The 19536-nt window shown below is 36.9% G+C and overlaps 4 protein-coding genes across 5 annotated transcripts in view; all 4 read left to right on the forward strand.

Annotated features, from left to right (window-relative positions):
* The first annotated feature begins 381 nt into the window (after positions 1-381).
* LOC149041272 (uncharacterized) lies at positions 382-708 on the forward strand. Its single transcript, XM_089180839.1, has one exon. The coding sequence runs from the start codon at positions 382-384 to the stop codon at positions 706-708; it is 327 nt and encodes a 108-aa protein (XP_089036965.1).
* An 80-nt stretch (positions 709-788) lies between these two features.
* LOC149041273 (uncharacterized) lies at positions 789-1388 on the forward strand. The gene has a single exon (XM_089180840.1). It carries the CDS (start codon positions 789-791, stop codon positions 1386-1388), a length of 600 nt encoding a protein of 199 aa, XP_089036966.1.
* A 423-nt stretch (positions 1389-1811) lies between these two features.
* Positions 1812-19536, forward strand: part of LOC113684377 (5'-3' exoribonuclease 1) — a 42617-nt gene continuing 24892 nt past the window's right edge. Inside the window, exons 1-13 of one of the 2 annotated variants that reach the window (XM_027201742.2) lie at positions 1812-2023; positions 2121-2252; positions 2973-3073; positions 3313-3410; positions 3646-3755; positions 3967-4077; positions 6423-6502; positions 7143-7230; positions 7965-8078; positions 9266-9320; positions 10495-10562; positions 11065-11160; positions 14476-14714. In XM_027201742.2, the coding sequence (XP_027057543.2) occupies positions 1949-2023; positions 2121-2252; positions 2973-3073; positions 3313-3410; positions 3646-3755; positions 3967-4077; positions 6423-6502; positions 7143-7230; positions 7965-8078; positions 9266-9320; positions 10495-10562; positions 11065-11160; positions 14476-14714 (1367 nt within the window). In that variant the 5' untranslated portion in view covers positions 1812-1948. Of the gene's footprint in view, positions 2024-2120; positions 2253-2972; positions 3074-3312; positions 3411-3645; positions 3756-3966; positions 4078-6422; positions 6503-7142; positions 7242-7964; positions 8079-9265; positions 9321-10494; positions 10563-11064; positions 11161-14475; positions 14715-19536 lie in introns of both variants that reach the window. The other variant, XM_089180745.1, reaches the window with a different exon arrangement.
* On the forward strand, positions 14834-17966 carry LOC149041274 (uncharacterized). The gene has a single exon (XM_089179964.1). It carries the CDS (start codon positions 15448-15450, stop codon positions 17197-17199), a length of 1752 nt encoding a protein of 583 aa, XP_089036090.1. The 5' UTR covers positions 14834-15447; the 3' UTR covers positions 17200-17966.

Genomic DNA, 19536 nt, shown 5'->3' on the forward strand with positions numbered 1-19536 from the left:
TATAAATGACATTGAGCCGAGATGAAATAGCCTTCCTAAGTATTCAGAGGGTTGTGTGTCCTTATTGAACTTTAGAAAATTTGCATTAACTTTCTTAAAGGCCAACACTCTCTAGTTCTTACTATTCAAACTCTCTAATTGTTATTTTTAAGGTTTCATGAATCAATATTTGTATATGAAGTCAATGAAAATATTTACAACGCTATTGTTGTTGTTGCATAGGTAGCCCAGGCTCGCGAAATGAACCATCTTAATATGCAAATATCATTACTTTGGCCGAAATATAAGGATTCGTATAGGTAAGCTATTCATCCAGCGAATAGCCGACACAGTGGACCAACAACTGAGAAGAGAGCAGGCAGGGTTTCGGAAAGGAGGGGGATGTACAGACCAGATCTTCGCCTGGGTAACATCATAGAGCAGTGCACAGAGTGGCAGAGACAACTCTACATTAACTTTGTAGACTTTGAGAAGGCTTTTGACAGCGTACACCGGGAAATTCTGTGGCGCTTCTTTCGGGCCTATGGGATACCACAGCAGATTATCGACATCATCAAAAGCTTCTACAACAACTTCACACGCAGAGTAGGCAACAGCGAAACCAGCTTTGAAGTGAAGACTGGCGTCAGACAAGGTTGTACAATGTCGGCAATGCTCTTCAACATGACCATTGATTGGGTAATGAGGCGTACAACAGAAGATCAGTAACGGAGCATCATGGACCCTACTTCTCACTGGACCTAGATTTTGCAGATGATCTAGCTTTGGTCTCCCATACTCACCAACACATGCATGAAAAGACGACCCGACTCAGCACTTACGCACAGCAAGTTAGCCTGAGGATCAGCCAAAAGAAGACAGGAGTGATGCTGTTGAACGTGTCCAACCCTACACCAGTTCAAGTGAACGGAGAAGACCTGCCAACAACTGAAGAGTTCACTTACCTGGGCAGCACAGTAAGGCATGATGGAGGAGCAGGGAATAACATCAAGAACCGTCTCAACAAGGCTAGACACGCCTTCAGAATACTCAACAACGTGTGGAGGTCCTCTCACTACAGCACAAAGACCAAGCTGAGAAGATCTGAAGATCTACCAAAGCTGTGTGATGTCCACCTACTATATGGCTTTGAATGCTGGAGGATGACAGAGAGCGACATCACCAAGCTGTCAGTCTTCCACACAACGAACCTCAGGAGAATCCTGCGAATCTTTTGGCCTGACACCATCTCCAACCAACAGCTACTCGCCCGCTGCAATCAAGACAGCATGGAGACCATCATCATGGGAAGGCGATGGAGATGGATTGGGCACGTCATGAGGAGAGAGCAGGACAATATCACTAGCACAGCCCTTCACTGGACACCTGAGGGAAAGCGCAAGAGGTGAAGACCGAGAAACACCTGGCGCCGAACTGTGGAGGCAGAGCTCAAGACCATGCAACACACTTGGGGTACCATCCAGAAGCTGGCCCGGAATCGACAGACGTGGCGATTCTTCGTAGCCGTCCTACGTACCACACGGCATAATGGGCATGAGTGAGTGTGATGGGTAAACGGTCGCACTCTCGACCTAAAAAAATTCTGAATTAGTTTAGTTCAGCTGCTCTGCCTTCTGTCAAAGCCGAAAGGTGATATAGCTGCTTCATATCTCCATTATTTTTATTAAATTCATTACATGAACTTCTGTCATTCTATCATAACTTTATTTGCCTTAAGGCCATACTCTAATACCCTCCCGCTCTGTTTAAGACCAAGGGGTAACAGGACGGAAAAGTGTCTCATACATGACGTCTATGAAGAAAAACTCTTCACAGTCAGCGGTTACATTACGGAGTTTAGAGCTTCCTTCGAGCATTTAAGAGTTGTGCGGATCTGTAGTAATCTTCTACGGACGAAAATTTCAGCTTTCTCCCTTTTTGATTATATGTCTCTCTGATAGAAACAGACATGGGAGTTCCCAAGTTTTACAGATGGGTTAGTGAGCGATACCCATGCATAAGTCAAGTTGTTCAAGAACATCAGGTACAACTGCAATGTGCAATAGCACTCCGTCTCACTGTGTCAGATATTTGTGATAAAGGATGTGTTAAGTTTTTATCTCTGTCTTGTTTAATTTCAGATACCCGACTTTGATAATATGTACTTGGACATGAATGGAATCATTCATCCCTGCTCGCATCCTAATGACGATGATCCTCACTTCAGAAAAAGTGAAGAAGAAATATTCGCTGACATATTTCATTACATCGAAGTGAGAAGTGTTAAAGTTTGATCTAATAGTAATTTGTCGATCTTGTTGTTATTGTGGTCAGGCAGTTGAAATTTTCAGGTTTCTTAACCCTTTTTGTGGGCTTTTATGCCAGATGAACTTTTTCATTGTTCAAGAACCAGAAAGTACAAAAGTTATATCACTAAATAAGAAGAAGTAGGTAATACTGTAAAATTACATGTATAGATCGACAGTAACACTGATTAAATCACCTCCAGATAAGTATTTACTGAGGCACTTCTATGTTGTACAGCATAATCATATGATCTTGTTTTTGGCACAGGGGCTTTCCTGGTGCTCAATATATGTGTAATGTCAGAGTTCTAAATTGAGATGTTATCAGTGTTCCCTCTTATTTTGAACACAGCAGGTAAATTGTATGTTCAAACAGGAAGAGGAATCCTTTTACGTGTGGAAGTTTCAAGAATATCCAAGCACATTGCATTGAAAATAAATATTCAGTGCAAAAATTATATAGCAAGTCATTGTAAGGCTAGTACTTCAGGAAAGGGTACTTATTAAAAGGCAAATGTTTGGGTTGCATGAAGTGTTACTAGCTTAGCTTCCTTGGGCAAGTGCTATGATGAAGGATATACTGGCCCTGTAAAGAAATGATTGTTGATATAAGTTTGGTTCACAATTCTATGATACAAATTATTTTAACCAAGCAAAGTTTGTTCTGCTGTATAATGTTTTGTTTAGGTGCTGTTCCAGATTATTAAACCCAAGAGAGTTTTCTTCATGGCTGTTGATGGTGTGGCTCCTCGAGCAAAAATGAATCAGCAAAGAGGACGTCGTTTTCGGTAATTTTCAAATCTTTAAGTAACACTATATGCTTCAAATTTTTTCCTATTCAGGTTTAATTCTTCTTTGGAACCACTTGGTGGGAGGTTGTTCTTTTTATTTCATTTTGTTCCCTTGAATTTCACAGGTCTGTATACCTGTCTTTTATGTGTACATGCTTGTACATAGTACATGTATGTTGGCAAATTTGCCACTTATTTGATCAGCTAAAGTTTTTTTTCTCTGGTTTAAACTGCAGGTCTGCTAAAGAAGCAGAACAAAACATTCGTAAAGCTTTGGAAAAGGGCCAAGTTCTACCAAAAGAAGAAAGATTTGATTCTAATTGTATTACTCCTGGTATGTGCTTGTGCTTATGTATATTGTGGCTTAAATAGTCTTTCATGCGTGATTATGAGTTTTGAAATAAATTCAGTATTCTGTTTTTACACCAATTTTTTGATAAGTGAATGTTAACACTTTTTTGATAAACATTTAACTTGTGTGTTTATTTGGGTTTTTTTTTCTAACAAGAATATAGATTTATAGCTTGTCTTATTCAACTGTTGTGTGTATGGTGTTTTTTCTTTTTTAGGTACTCCTTTCATGGTAAGACTCCATGAACAATTGAAGTTTTTTGTCAGCTATAAGATTTCTACTGATCCTGCTTGGCAAGGATTAAGAGTATATCTGTCTGGACATGAGGTATTTATCACCTAAGTTTCATTAAACTGTATTTTTTCTTGACTGGTCAATAAATGGTACCTGTGGTGCCTTTCAGTAATATATTGTTGCTGTATAGCCTTGCATCAGCTCTTTAGGTAATTATTATTGTGTCTTAATTTTTTATGCTTATCCTCGAGCTGTGTAAAACAGGTCATTTGATACTCATTGGAACATTAATTATTCTTTTCAGACACCTGGTGAGGGTGAGCACAAAATCATGGAATTCATCAGGTCTGAGAGAGTGTGCCCTGATTATGATCCCAACACAAGGCATTGTTTATATGGCTTAGATGCTGACTTGGTGAGATACAAGCTGAAACTAAGCTAAACAGTTTATTGAAAGTTCTGATTGCCTCTTAAAAGATGTCAAGCAGTAATTATACCAATCTATAGATTTAGTTAAAGTGCCTTCAACCCTCCCAATTTTTCTTTTTTTTTCTTTTTGACAAAGTAAATCTCCTTTTTTTATTGTAGCATCTATTTCAGTTATTTGTTTATGAATTTTCAGAGATCCCAAATGAATTTTTAATATCATAATTGAAGTGGCTCTTGAAATATTACTCTTAGTGCAATTAGTTGGTTTTGAATTAAATGTCATTCCACTATCACTGTGTTTTTGAGGGTGGGAAAAGCAAATGATACTGTATTATGTTAAAAAAGGCAATAGTTTCTCCTGTGTGTTATTTTCTTTGCTTTGGACTGACCTTTCTCTCCTAGTAAAATTGACTTCAGAGATATACCTGAGGTATTTGTCCAAAATTTCATCTGAGTATCCTCTATTCTTCAAGCATATTTTGAAAATCCATACTAAACTGTACTCCTCTATTCTTCAAGCACATTTTGAAAATCTGTACTAAATGTGGAGCATGATAAATTTGTTCTTGGAAAGCATAGCACTTTTCCTTTTACAAACCTTTTCTTTACGCCTGGAGGATGATGCGAATAAAATCTTGTGTATAGAGGTCTTCATCTTTTTTTAATGCATTTGTATGTCAAGGGTTGATTCCCTGTAAATCTCTTGCTTCCACACAGGTTTGTGTCTGGGAATCTAATTTGAGCAGATTTATGAGTGGCGGATTTGTTCATCTGTCAGTTGTTCATTTGACAGATTCCTGATGTGCTGTTTGCGTGACTCAATATTTTATCCTTCTACTTCTGTCTCTGTTTTATTTTGCAATTTTAACTGCCAGTTTTATTTGGGTCATGTTGCACCCTTGGCTTTCTTTTTCTGAGGAGGCACAGATTGTACACATGCAAGAGTCAACTTCTCTACTGCCTGTTTGTGCTCTCAAATTTCCGAGAAGCTGGTCTATCCCATGGCTAATTTGTCTACAACACTTGCTCTGAAATGGATTGGATCTATGGCCACTGATTCTAGGTTGAAAATTCTATTACAGTTTTTTGTCCACTCAACTCTTCTGAGCTTTTTTGTAAGTCACCAGTGCTCCCACAAGGTCACAGTCTGCTGTCTTTCTAATCAAGCTTAGGTATTTGATTTAAACTCTTCATTGATGGCAACATGTGCCCTCACATTGTATCTTATGCTTTTTGGGGCTTGTGCCCCTCTTGAGATGAGCTTTTAAGAGTCCAACAGAATCAGGAGATGAACTTTATTTGTTTGTCTCACGATGGAGTCACTTTGGATGTTGATTGCAACATTTCTACTGCAATACTGCTAGTCTTCATCAGGCAATAAGGTTGATTGTTTATGTGTCGCTCTTTGTAGCATATTGGTTTGCTGCTATTGTTGCATTTCAATCCTCATTATCATTCCAGTTGTTAGATGGTGTTCCTTCATAAGTCCTCATTGATTGGCTGTTGTGTTGTTTGATTGTGGGTATCCAAGCTTCAGGAATTTTTATATCTTTGACCCTAGGTGTATAACAGTGGGGGTCATAATCAATAAACTTAACTTGCTCCAAATAGGAATATACCCCATTTTGTTCACATGCTCTGAAACCACAGAGGTCTGAGTACGAGCAACCCATATGTCTCTGTCATGTTCTTTTTTCCTTTCTCACATTGATCTCCTTGTTTCACCAATATACACTTTGCACATGCAAATGGGATCTTGTAAACGACACCTTCTTGTTTTGTTGGTTCCAGGGCCTCTTCAGGTTGTACTAGGTCTACAACAAAGATGTCTGTCTGTCAGTGTACTACAGAGGCTTTTGAAAATTTGTCACTCAGTAGTTTTGGATGTGACAGACTTGCCCTTGTCATAAAGTACTGTTGACTTGGGAGCACATTCTTTTCCAGTCCTCTCTAACCTGAATCCATGATTTTAAACCTCAGTAAAATCAAACCAGGCCAAGACATTACACCCATTATATGTTGGTCAAACTGTCCAGCTAAGGTATCATTATATACATGTATCAAATACAATGCCAAAGATGGTTACTGGATCCTTTCACAAGATTGTCATGCACATGTAATGAAACACATTTAGTAGAGTTTTACTGCAAGGAATCAATCATTAATTGAATGCATTTTGATTAATTGTTTCGTTCAACTTTCATTTTTCTTGGAGACATTGTTTGGGAACAACATTTGTATTAGTGTAAAGTTGCAGTAAGAATGAGAAGTGCATTAAAGCTAATACTCTTTTTGAAAGAAAGATTAGCAGCTTCATTTATTCTTTACCAGATTATGCTTGGGCTCTCCTCACATGAACCTCATTTTGCCTTGCTGCGAGAGGAAGTAAAATTTGGAAAGGCATCAAAAAGGTTAGCTAAATTTAATCATTTGATCTAATAGTCAAATGAAAGTGTGCTTACTTGGAACCTGTTTTTTTGTTGCATGACCCCCCTGAAACTTTTTGTTGTGTAGTCCAACTGTGATGAATATTACTTACAATTACCCCTGACATCTTTTAGGGAATAATAATTTATGATGATCCATTTTCCTTCAAATTACTTTGCGAGGTGTTACAGAGTCTACTTGTAAACTTGCATAAGGTCATGAATTGCTGAGTTTTTTTGACAAGTTTAGAAAAGCATAATTGAAAATGTTATCCTTTCACATGTTTGACGGCACTTATTGTTTCATTATTTCTTGGTTGTTAAGGTTGACTCCATGATTAAGGAAACTGTTGAAGAGCGTTTAGTCTCACTTAGAGAGTGATCTGTTCATTTTCATTCTTCCTGTTCTTAGTGAATGTGCAGCACCTGTTTCCACTTTAAAACCCCTTTCCAGTTGTTGATGTTGAACATTTGTCCTAGTATGGTCCTCACTTGCAATTTTAGAAACAACTGATTTGTTTGCTTTATTCCTATACTATTGATTACACTTAATTTACCCTTACACTAAGGATCAGACATGTTGCATTCTCTGTCTTGTTGTTTTTTGCCTTTTTTTTCTTGGCAGAATTACAAGGCCTGAAAAGATTACTTTCCATCTTCTTCAATTATCTTTGTTCAGAGAATACCTTGACTGGGAATTCAATGAATTAAAGGTGACAAAAGAGTATGTCAAAACTTTTAGATAAAAGATCGTTTGACACTGTTTGATCATGTGGAGAGCCAAAGAGCATGAGAGCAGAAGATTTACATTTAGGGAACGAAGAAAAAAAGATTGTTTAAAGAGTGTGCAATTGAGAGAAAGATGGTAGATTAAAATAAAATAGCAGAGACAAGGAAAGAAATTGAGAGAGAAAATTTATTTAGTGGTAAGAGAAAAAATTATTCAGTGGTACTCTATGTGCAAGAGGTAACCTTATGATTGAAATAAGTGATATGAACTTTCATCATTGATATCACCCGGTAAATTGCTCCATTTAATTGCCCCCCTTTTAAAAGTGCAGTCTACACTAGAGCTTTCATCAGCTTTCCCTGACAGTTTGTCTGTACCAATTTATACTCCTGGATGAAGATATGGACAGTGAGATGAAAGTGTCTCGCCCAGGAACACGACACAATGACCATGCTACTACTCAAAACCAAATCTCTATACTTGGAGTTTGTGCTGTTAAGCCACCCCACAATCTCCACAATAGCACTCCAATACCTACTTGTCAAAGGAAATACTGCTATTTTACTGTGAACTTTATTTGGTATATGTACTGTGTATTTTTGATACTCAGTAGTATACTTGTGCACCACAAGAGGGTATTTCTTCACTTGCTATGAAAAAAGTTGCAAAATATGTAACTATATATGGTTACAGTTGTGATTACTATTTATTTCACAGGATAAATTGCTGCATCCCTATAACCTGGAAAAAATCATTGATGATTGGATTCTTATGGGATTTCTTGTTGGAAATGACTTTATTCCTCACTTGCCAAATCTTCATATTAATCATGTGAGTTGGGAGTTTCACACTTAGAGACAATAACTATTGCATTTGATACACTGTATGTGCGAATGTTATTCCAATCTGTTTCATTTTTAGTTAAATTAAAGAGATGGAGTGTCAAATCTTTTACTTTTCAAGCTAGAAGTATGAGCTTTGAAGTGTCCATTATTATTTTTTACCGAATGAATTTAGAGTTTTACAGTTCTAGTGGCACTATATTTTTTTATGCCTTTGTATTAAATGGATACAAAATTGTGCATATACTTTCTCCTTTCCCTCTGTCCTGGATGGTTGCTGCTCTTTTGGATTTATCACCATGTGGTCATGGTCTGTGGGGTTGTAGCAATATTATTTTGTAGCTCTATATATTTGCTATGGTTGGTCATACTGATTCATCAAACTGATCACAGATATTTTTTGATTCTGCCACGCATACACAAAAATTAACTCATACTCATAAGAATAATTTGAGTTAATGTTTAAATAAAAAGAGGTAAAGAGACTGGAAAAAGACCAGAAAGCATTTGATACTGAACAGTGTATATGACTGTGTGATTTATCTTCTCTTATCTAAGAAATTTAAAGGACAGTCTAGCATTTGTACCAAAAGAGGATGTTTACAGGAGTGTTTTCTCACCACAATAGGGTGTTGGTGATTAAAAAACCAAACCAGGCATGTAAGGACAGCAGTATTGGTCCACTGGAGTTGAATTTGCTTTTGTCCTTATGATTAAAGATTGTTGAGCTAGATGAAGTGATTTGCACTGACTCACCAACATTCAAGTTGTCAAGGAGAGCAATACTATCTTGTTGGTTTAGGTGGCTTATAAGGCTCTCTCTTGCTCCCCCCAAAAGGTTGAATGTCTTGTGTTGCCTTTTAAGATTTTTATTTCGCAAGCAGGTGTGGCCTCTTTCCATGTCCTTAGATTGAGTGTAGCTTGCAAGTCCTGTCTCTTTTGGTGCTGCAAAGTTCTTGTTAGTCTTGTAGCAAGGCAATATCCCAGAAATCAGAGCTGTGAGTTACTGTGACCAGTCTTCTGTTTTCTTGAGGCTGTGTTTGTTTCACAGTGGCTTTGTCATGTTTCTTTTTTTTGTCAGGTGACATGTCTAAGGTGTGCATACATAATTGTTTCATTGTGACAATTATTTACATGTGAACAAGAATGTTATTTTCTTGTGTCATTTCTTAATAGGATGCTTTGCCCTACCTTTACAGAGTTTACATTGATCTTATGCCTTCACTTGATGGTAAAGTATTGTCAACAATAAAATTTGTTTCAAGCACATGTATCTTACCATTAGTCTCTTACTATTTGCATATAAGTGGAATACTTATGAAGAAGATATTTTCATGTACAGTTTACATTAATTGATGTTTGTTTTTTGGAATGATATTTTTTATGAAATATTTTACATAGAATCAAAAGATTTTTACATAATTGTCTTAAGTTCAGTTCTGTGTGTTTACACTGTGTGATGTACAGTGCACATGTACATCTACTCCTAGTTAAACACTCCTTTTTTAAAAACATCAAAAGTTTGAAAAGATTAGAATATTCTGCAAAATTAGAACAAAACTGTAGAACTATACCTATGGTAGTATGGTACAGTGGGCCTATTATTTTACCAAATTCTCCAGAGACACAAATGGCAGTTCACTTTGCTTATGTACATGAGCATTCACTTTCCAGAATCAAAGCTATTAGTTCTTTATGCTGTTTAATTTGTTTGATGTGTTGGGGCAAACAAGGTGTTGAAGGTGGCATTTGAAATTGAATGAAGGAGGAATTCAACCTAAACCATGAATTTGAAGAGGTCTTTTTGAAATATGAGGTGACTCTTGTAATCAGCATGATCTGTTAGTTAATCACCTGATCTTGTGAATTCCTGGAGATTTTCCTAGTCACTGCGCCGACAAACTCTTAAAGGTTCTCTCAGAAGGAGCAAAATTAACAGCGTTGCTGTCATCAAAATCAATATTGAGAAACAACCTATTTGTACTATGTATGAACATTAGTACATCTTTCAGAAGAAAGGACTAGTTGCTGTATTGTCAGTAGGGTTTTAGTAAAAGCTCAGTCACATTTTATTGGTGAAGGTGTGTGAGATCCCTATTTTTGGAATGAAAATTGAACTTTTAGCCATTAATTCTGCACTTGAATTAGAAAATAGATGACTCTAAGGGATAAATTTTGAAGTAATATTTTTTCCATCAAAGTTTATGGAAAGAAGCCTTGACTATTCTCTGATTTATTACAACTCACTTAGCCATATTTAGAGCACTTTGTTATGTGCTTCTTTTACAGTCCTTCTGCTCTCTATTTGCTCTCTTTGAGCTCTGCAACAGAATGGAGCACAGATGAAGCTTGTTTGATTGTCAACTAAAATATCATTAAATGATCATCAATATTATTTCACTAAGGTTATCTTCATGACAGTGGAAAGCTTGTATTACCTAGGTTTGAGAAGTATCTTGAAGCTTTGTCAAAGGTTTGTTTAACTTTTAACTTTTTTTTATTATTTTAACAATGTAAGAGAATGCTTGTAAACCTCTTGAGTTTGGAGAGCCTAAGGATTAGTTTGAAAAGTGTATTCAACCATAACCTAGGTTAGCCTTTACTTGGATCAGAATAGTGATGGTGAAGCATGTGTATGGAGGTTTCTTTGATATCACAAACAAAACATTGATGCACTGGTTTCAATGAACTGGATCAAATCTAAATTAAAGGTGTTTTAATATTACACAGTGACTGTAATTCATATGATAGTGTAACACAACAAATAAAAACTTGGAAAGAATCCACCAGCAGAGTTTACAGTAATTGTTCTTCAGTTTGGAGTTGGGAGCTTTTTTTTAGAATTGTAGATCACAACAATAAAGTAATGCTTCCAATTTGTCCTGTTACCTACTATTGTGAGGCTTATGGAATAATAGTGAAGTGGGAATACTAGTGAATAATAGTGAATGGTGAATTAATTACTTTTATCTCAGTTTGATAGAGAACATTTTGAAGAAAAGTTTGTGGACATGAAATGGTTTGAAAGTAAGAAGGGCTTTACATTTGGAAATAACCCTATGGATTTTGAGGTACTTGTACTAATACTTTGTCTTTCCATTGTAAAATTTTAATTCTTAACTCTCTCGCTGGGACTTAATTATCTAGATGTCTCACCTTGATTAAATGCGCAATCTGGTCAACCCTAGCTTTTTCTGTAATGATGACGCGTGCACATGCTGTTACTACGTTTTTGTTAAAGAATCAGATCTTGGGATTTAAGTTCAATTTGTTATACACACTTTTATGGATTCGAGAGTTATGTCCATTTAAACATCACAACTACGAGAAAATGATTCAATTTATAAAGATTTCTTTAAGTTTTGGGTAGTGAGTATTTTCTCTGTCTAGACAGTCCAGTTTAAGAGAAACACAGTCAGGTAACTCTTGTTTTGTGGAACACTATTGTTTGAGACTGTGATATTGTGTGTTGTCTGTAATACAGTGGTGTCTGTTAAGTGTTATGGAAAACAAATTCAAGGTTTTAGACATGTACAATTAATTTAGAGTCAAACAGAACTTTGATTTTTCTGGTACTTGAGTTGTTTAGTTTAAGAAAAGAAAATTTCATCTACACCAGTCCTGTAGTAACACAAAATGTTTTAAAATATATTAAAGTTCACATGGCAACCAGGTGGACAATCAGACATAGTTTGATGCTACTCTGGTTTGCAGATTTAATGAATGTAACTGAAGAAGTTACAATTCATAGACCCAACGTTTCGACACTCCTGTCTAGTGCCTTCATCAGGGATGATCTAAATGCTGCAACAAGAGGTCCTTTTATATGATCACTAACTAGCGGCGTTTTTTCTGACAAGGTGTAAATAGGTATCAAGAAGCAAACCGCCATCATCACGATTTAAAGGAGCGTGGGCAGAGTTAATATGCCAAGCCTCCAAACAAAGGCACTGGTGGTAACGCCGATTAGTGGTGATAATTTTAGAATTATCCCAACCTATTGTATGGTTGGTTAGGTATGGATGCTCCGATAAAGCTGAATTTTCCTTTTTAACTCGTGAATTGCGCGCATGCGCAAGAGCGAGTTATAGATACGATGTGGGGAATAGCATTCGCTCGCTCGCTCGCTCGCTCGCTCGATTGGTCGATTCCTGTAAACTTTTTTTAGATTTTAGGCTTTTGAGTACATTTGATAGTTTTTGGCGAGCATAAACAGACAAAATGGCGATCTTTGTTGCTAAGAATAGTAGTGGGGTGAAAAAGAAGCCAATGATAATCTTAAAAGAGTTTTTTTTTTCGTTTTAGTTTCAACAAGCGGCGCCAGCGACTGGCAAGCATTCAAGGATTCACACTGAAATAACAACAACCTTCGTTTTTCATAAAATTGTAATTTACAATCCTTGAACTTGAAAACAATCCGAAGATTCATTGAAAATATCACTTACTGCGAAGCGCTCGGAGTTTACAGATGTTCAAAAGCTTTTTCTGTTATAGCGTGAGATTGAGGACAAAATTGATCATTACGTTTCGTCGCGTGTGTTTTTCCTGTGTGAAGCAACAAAAGATGCCGGCGATTGACTAAATAACAAGTTAACACGAAAATCAAATAACAGTTAGACAAACAATTTTAGCTACCGATTTTCAGTGAATTTTTAAAGAACAATTTTCTCGTAAGTTTCAAGACAATTTGAAGATTCAACATATATACAACGTACTAAAATGCGAAAGTTACACACCACAAAATTGATAAATAGGCCTGAAATGAAATTCTATCTTGTTATTGATTATACGTTGCCTAGCACGTGACTTAAATCTACCCAGGCGGAGATCTAAAATGACGGTGGCAGGCTTGGCTTAGTTATATCACTCAAAACTCGTTCCCGTTTGTCTCATTTGATAAAGAGGGAATCGTTAATGTTTTCATTAAGACAGTATTGCCTTGATTTTCTAATATTTACAACGAAAGACAGTAAATTTCAGTTTTCACCCACATTTACTTCCAACCTTTTCTTTTGAACCAGAAACAAAAATGATAGACGTTTAAAACACATGACATCATCCACCTTGTTAAATGTAATAGCATGATCATTTCAATTGTAATGCCTTCTTGTCCCAACGTTACTTTGTTTCTTTGCTACATTAGCGAACACTGAACTACTGTTCGTACTCTAGATGACAATCAACCACAAAATTCCCTAAACCAGATAACATTAAACATAATCTCAAAAATCATGTGTCAATTCACGAGTTTGCTCACAGAGCACTTTGATTGCAAAGAAAAACTGCTTTTTGGTGCTCTTTTAACCATGTACCAAACTGACGTTTGGTCTGTACGATGTATTTGTTGTCACAGTCATTGCAAGGAATAGAATAAATGGTGTCGGTTCGTTGTTCTTTCATGAAAGGATCCTTAAGTTTGGCGAAAATATGCCCCAAAGTCTGAAAAGGTTTTTGAGCAACTTTAACATTGTGGCTATTCAAAATTCTTTTGATGGGTTCAGTAACACCTTGTATGTAAGGAATAACAGCAAAACCAGTCGCTGGTTCCCTTTCATCGAGAGCATTACTATTTGTAACTGGTTTCTGGCAGTTACGGAGAAAAGTTTTTGTATAGCCATTTGCCTTAAGGACATTGGAAACATATTTCCTCTCCTAAGCCTTCGAATCAAGTGAAGATGGTAGACAGTCAGCCATCCTGAGTAAAGTTTTGGCTACAGACTTTTTATGGCAAATAGGGTGGTGAGAATTGAAAGCGAGGTATTTGTCGGAAGAAGGGTTCAGGGTAATTTAGAGACAAGTGTCTACCGTAAACCTACCCAAACTTAAGGATCCTGTCACGAAAGAACAACGAACTGATGCCATTTATTCTATTCCTCACAATGACTGTGACAACGAATACATCAGACAGACCAAACGTCAGTTTGGTACACAGTCAAAAGAGCACCAAAAAGCGGTTTTTCTTTGCAAAAAGGAAAATTCAGCTTTATTGAAGCATACATGCCTAACCAACCATACAATTAGGTGGGATAATTCTAAATTATCACCACTAATCGGCATTACCACCAGCGCCTTTGTTTGGAGGCTTAGCATATTAACTCCACCCATGCTCCTTTAAATCGTGACAATGGCGGTTTGCTTCCTGACACCTATTTACACCTCATCAATAAAAAGGCTGCTTATTAGTGATCATATAAAAGGACCTCTTGTTGCAGCGTTTAGATCATCCCTGATGAAGGCACTAGACAGAAGTGTCGAAACGTTGGGTCTATGAATTGTAACTTCTTCAGTTACATGTACATTCATTAAATCTGCAAACCAGAGTAGCATCAAACTATGACAAAATGTTTTTTTTTTCCATAAATCTTTTTTGGCTTTTACAATTACAGACAGATGAATCTGTGCTACCTTTAGACAACAGTTTTGCTGCTTTAGAGTTCATGCCTGAGGAATCTGTTACCTCAAAGGGAAAACAGACAAAGGTGAAGCTGAATCCAGAAATTGAAAAACTTGCTGCAAAGTTTGATGAAGAACAAAGTGATGAGGATGAAGATGTCTTTGAGACAGAATTTGCTATACACAAAAGGGATTACTACATACAAAAGTTTGGATATGAAGAAGTAAACAGGTATGGACCATATTATAGACCATTGAACCATTTCACATAACAAGGCCGTTTTCACCTGTTGGACTTTTATCTAGTTGGAACATTTCTACCTATTAGACCATAATTTATACCATTCTCACTGTTATAACCATTAAATCAAGTAAGAGCATCTTAGCCAGCTGGACCATTCTTCTAGTTTGACCACTTAAACCGCTTGGATCAATTTAACCAGTTGGACCATTTTTTACGATGTGACCATTTTCCACTGGTTGGACCCTTTATCTAGTTAGACCATCTTATGCATTTGGACCATTTTATCCTCTTGGAGTAGTTGAATCTAGATGAGCCATATTAATTGGTGGAATGGTAATTTTATACATATAAGCACTTGGACTTTTTAAAGTGGTTGGACCATTTTATTTAGGAACATTATGTTACCAGATAGAGGGGCCGCAGCCAGGATAAAACATCTTGTAAAATTTAAAAAACGATCTCTGGCTAAAACTTTTAAAATACGAGCTTTCGGCTGTTTGCGCTACAGCCTTCAACGGGTAAAATGATAAAAAGGTAAGAAATACTAGGTGTGAAGTACAAAGTAAAAAATTAAAAATGCTGATAACTAAGAATGTTTGTTAAAAAGAATGTTGTATTGTCCGGGCAAAGGACAGGAATTGTTGTCCGCATTGGGAGTTAACTTGGAATGCCACGCTTCTAGTGTTTTTCTTGTTCTAAAACTGCCTGCGCATGCCGGCGCATGCCGGCGCATAAGAATATTTCTAAGGAAGAAAGAAAAGCTTTAAACGATCTTAAGAAGGATCAATCTAGAGTCATAATGAAAGCTGATAAGGGAAACTGCTTTGTCGTCATGGACAGATCAGACTACGACAACAAAATGGAGACTTTGCTCAATGACAGATCCACCTATGAGCTAGTTTCCACATCACCTTTCTGCCGGATTGAACGCGAATTGAATGCCATGTTACTCTCCTTAAAGAGACAAAAAAAGATTGATGACCCAACCTATCGTAAACTTCACTCAACCGACGGCACACCACCAGCGATCCGTGGCTCAGTTAAACACCACAAAGAAGGGAACCCACTGAGACCCATTGTCACCTGTATTGGCTCAGCCCTCTACAACACGTCCAAGTTTCTAACGGATATTCTATCTCCAATTCAAAATTGTAACGGATACTCTGTTGCCAATTCCTTACAGTTTTCCAAAGAAATATCTGACATCAAGATCGACGAGAATGAAGTCTTGGTTTCCTTCGATGTTGTATCACTGTTCACCGCGATCCCTGTTGACAAAGCATGTGATTACATCAAGATCAAACTGGAACAGGATGCCTCTCTTCCATCCAGAACAAATTTGGACATCGATGACATAATATCACTCCTCCAATTTACCCTGTCCAACAACTATTTTATGTTCAATGACAGAGTCTATAAACAAGTACACGGATGCGCTATGGGCAGTCCAGTCAGCCCTGTAGTGGCCAATCTCTGTATGGAAGAGATCGAGGAAAGTGCGATTAACAGTTCATCCGTCCCTCCTAAAATCTGGAAACGTTATGTCGATGATAGCTTCTGCATCATCAAAAAAGACAATGTGCCAGCTTTCCATGACACATTAAATTCAATTGACGCCAACATCTCTTTCACCATCGAAATTGAAAGTGACAATAAGATCTCCTTTCTCGACACTTTGGTCACCCGTAGAAATGGCACCATCGCTGTCGATGTTTACAGAAAGCCTACGCACACGGACAGATATCTAGACTACAATTCTCACCATGATAATAAACACAAGGCCAGCACAGCAGCAACTCTTCTACACAGAGCCCTAAAGCTACCCAACTCCTCCGAAGGAAAAGAACGAGAACTAAATCGAGTTTATTCAGCACTTGAATCTAATGGTTATCCATCGAATTTCATTAAAAACATCCAGGCCAAAAAAACCCGACGCTCAACAGTGTTGTCCCCGGAGGAACTTGTTGGCACATTTTTCAAGATGGTCGAGGCGTCTGAATCACGCAAGTCGTTCGCCTCTCTTCCATACATTAAAGGCGTAACAGAACCTCTGACTCGTGTCCTCAAAAAACACGACATCACAGTGGTGAACAAACCACTCATCACCCTCCAACAACAGTTCCCGGCTCCAAAATTTCGACCATCGTTGGAATCGCAAACAAATGTTGTTTATAAAATTCCTTGTGGTGACTGTTCATGGTGTTATATTGGTGAGACTGGCAGGGCCTTCAACACAAGAAAGAAAGAACACCTCAGAAATGTGAAAACCACGGCAAAAGGCTCAAGAATTTCCAATCACGTCTGGGCCAATAGTCACGCAATAGACTTTGATAATGCATCTATTATTGACAAAGGCAGTTTTAGAACAAGAAAAACACTAGAAGCGTGGCATTCCAATTTAACTCCCAATGCGGACAACAATTCCTGTCCTTTGCCCGGACAATACAACATTCTTTTTAACAAACATTCTTAGTTATCAGCATTTTTAATTTTTTACTTTGTACTTCACACCTAGTATTTCTTACCTTTTTATCATTTTACCCATTGAAGGCTGTAGCGCAAACAGCCGAAAGCTCGTATTTTAAAAGTTTTAGCCAGAGATCGTTTTTTAAATTTTACATTATGTTACCAATTTGACCATTTTCTCTAATTAGTCCACTTATATCAGTTAGACCAGCTTATCTAATTACCCTATTTTAATTGGTTGGACCATTTTAACTACTTAGACGGTTTTCACCCATAGTCATTTTATGTAGTGGGACCATTTTAACTGGTTGGGTCATTTAATAAGCTGGACCATTTTTCTAGTTAGACTTACGTATTAACCAATTGGGTCATTTAAACCTGTTGGACTCTTTTGTACATGTGGCTAGACCATTTTAACTGATTAGGCCATTTTAACCAATAATGCCATTTATTTGGACCAGATGGTCCTAGATAGACCAAGTTGAGCCATTTTTATGTGTGTTTTTATTTTTATAACTTCAAGCTCTCAATAGGAGTTCAAAAGTGGGTGACTGTACACAGCACTACACTGGGTTGAAAATTCTTCAAATTTAGATGATGTGATCTAAATCTTTCATGGTATTCCAGTCACTAAATAAAACTTTTCTCTGTAGCACAATGATGGTGTGGGGTTTTCTCCTGCTTACATCTAATGACAAATCTCTATCAGGTTTCTGCCTTGAAACAATATACCTCAGAAAGCAATTATGTAAACACAAGTGTTTTGACTGAAAGCATGATGCAGTGAATTCAACAAATTTTCTTGTATCTCAGAAAAGCACAGGAAAAGTACTGCTGCCCAATCTAGCAGCCAATGTTTGCATAAGATAATTGAATTTAATAAATTAGGCAAAAACTTTTACTGTTCCCACATTCTTTTTCACATCATTAATTTTGTGCATTACGCTACTAGAATGGACTCAAAATTCTCTCCACTTCAACAAGATTCACATGTTAGTTAAGGGGAAAAATAATTTTCTAGCAATGAACCCAGTGACCAGATTGATTCAAATATACTTGGCTCAATCACCCACCTCATCACTCTTTCATAATATATTTTCTGTGTTAAGTGGCTCACAGACACTTTGATGTTTAGTTGGACCATTTTTATTAGTCAATTGAACAATTTTATTTAGACCATTGTAAGCGGTTAGACCATTTCAATCAGCTGGGCTATTTAAACTTGTATGGTCATTTTAACCAGTTGCCCCATTTTTCTTGGTAGGCCATTTTAACCAATAAGGCCATTTTGATTTGATGGACCACTTTCCACCAATTCAACAATTTTGTACCAGCTGGAGCATTTCCTCTAGTTAGACTGTTTTAACCTGCAGTCAGAGCACTTTTTTCTAGTAAGAGCATTCTGATGGATTAAACCATTTTTCTGGTTTCACCATTTAACCAGTTGGACTTCAGTTGCTTAATACTAATAGGTTGGATTGTTTTCACTGATTGGACTATTTTAAACACTTGGACCATTTAGTTGGAATAGGTGGAGTTAGTTAGACCAATTTAACCAAGTGGACCATTTTAACTAGTTGGTTTATTTTAAGTATTTAGACCATTTTAAGTGGTTGGAGCATTTTTTTAGTGAGACCATCTTATGAAGTGTTGGTAGACCATTTTAACTGGTTAATGCTTTTGTGGTAAGTTGACTATTGTAATCCATTGGGTTAAGCTAGTTGGACCATTTTATCTAGTTACCCCACTTGAACAAATTTAAAGAGGGTAGCACTTATCAGCCAAAAGGCTAATAAACTTCTGGCCCTTACACAATATATACATTTATCATTTAGTAAAAATATAGAAATAAGGACAAATACATGAGTATATTTTTGTGCCAAATGGAGGCTTTTGTGTTTAGTTACCCCACTTGAACAAATTTAAAGAGGGTAGCACTTATCAGCCAAAAGGCTAAAAAACTTCTGGCCCTCACACAATATATACATTTATCATTTAGTAAAAGTATAGAAATAAGGACAAATACATGAGTATATTTTTGTGCCAAATGGAGGCTTTTGTGTTTAGTATCCTTCAAAATACTATTTTTGCAACAGACAGGGAAAAAATGTTCCTGAGCACCTTACCACATAATATGTGGAATTTTCAGTGTTCTCCATTACGACTTTGAGTACAAACAAACATGTCTCCTCTATAACAACTGCAAAAACCTCTTTCATCTTGCATTAGATTTTAAAGGAACTGAAGACTAATCATGGCTCATGAATGGTTTAAAACGTGGGGAATATCACATGTTTTGTTTCGGGGATATTAGGTCATATTATGCATTTAGAGCAATTGCATG

Source organism: Pocillopora damicornis, chromosome 8 (genome assembly GCF_964200805.1).
Source record: "Pocillopora damicornis chromosome 8, jaPocDami1.2, whole genome shotgun sequence".
In the NCBI taxonomy this organism is placed as follows: domain Eukaryota; kingdom Metazoa; phylum Cnidaria; class Anthozoa; order Scleractinia; family Pocilloporidae; genus Pocillopora; species Pocillopora damicornis.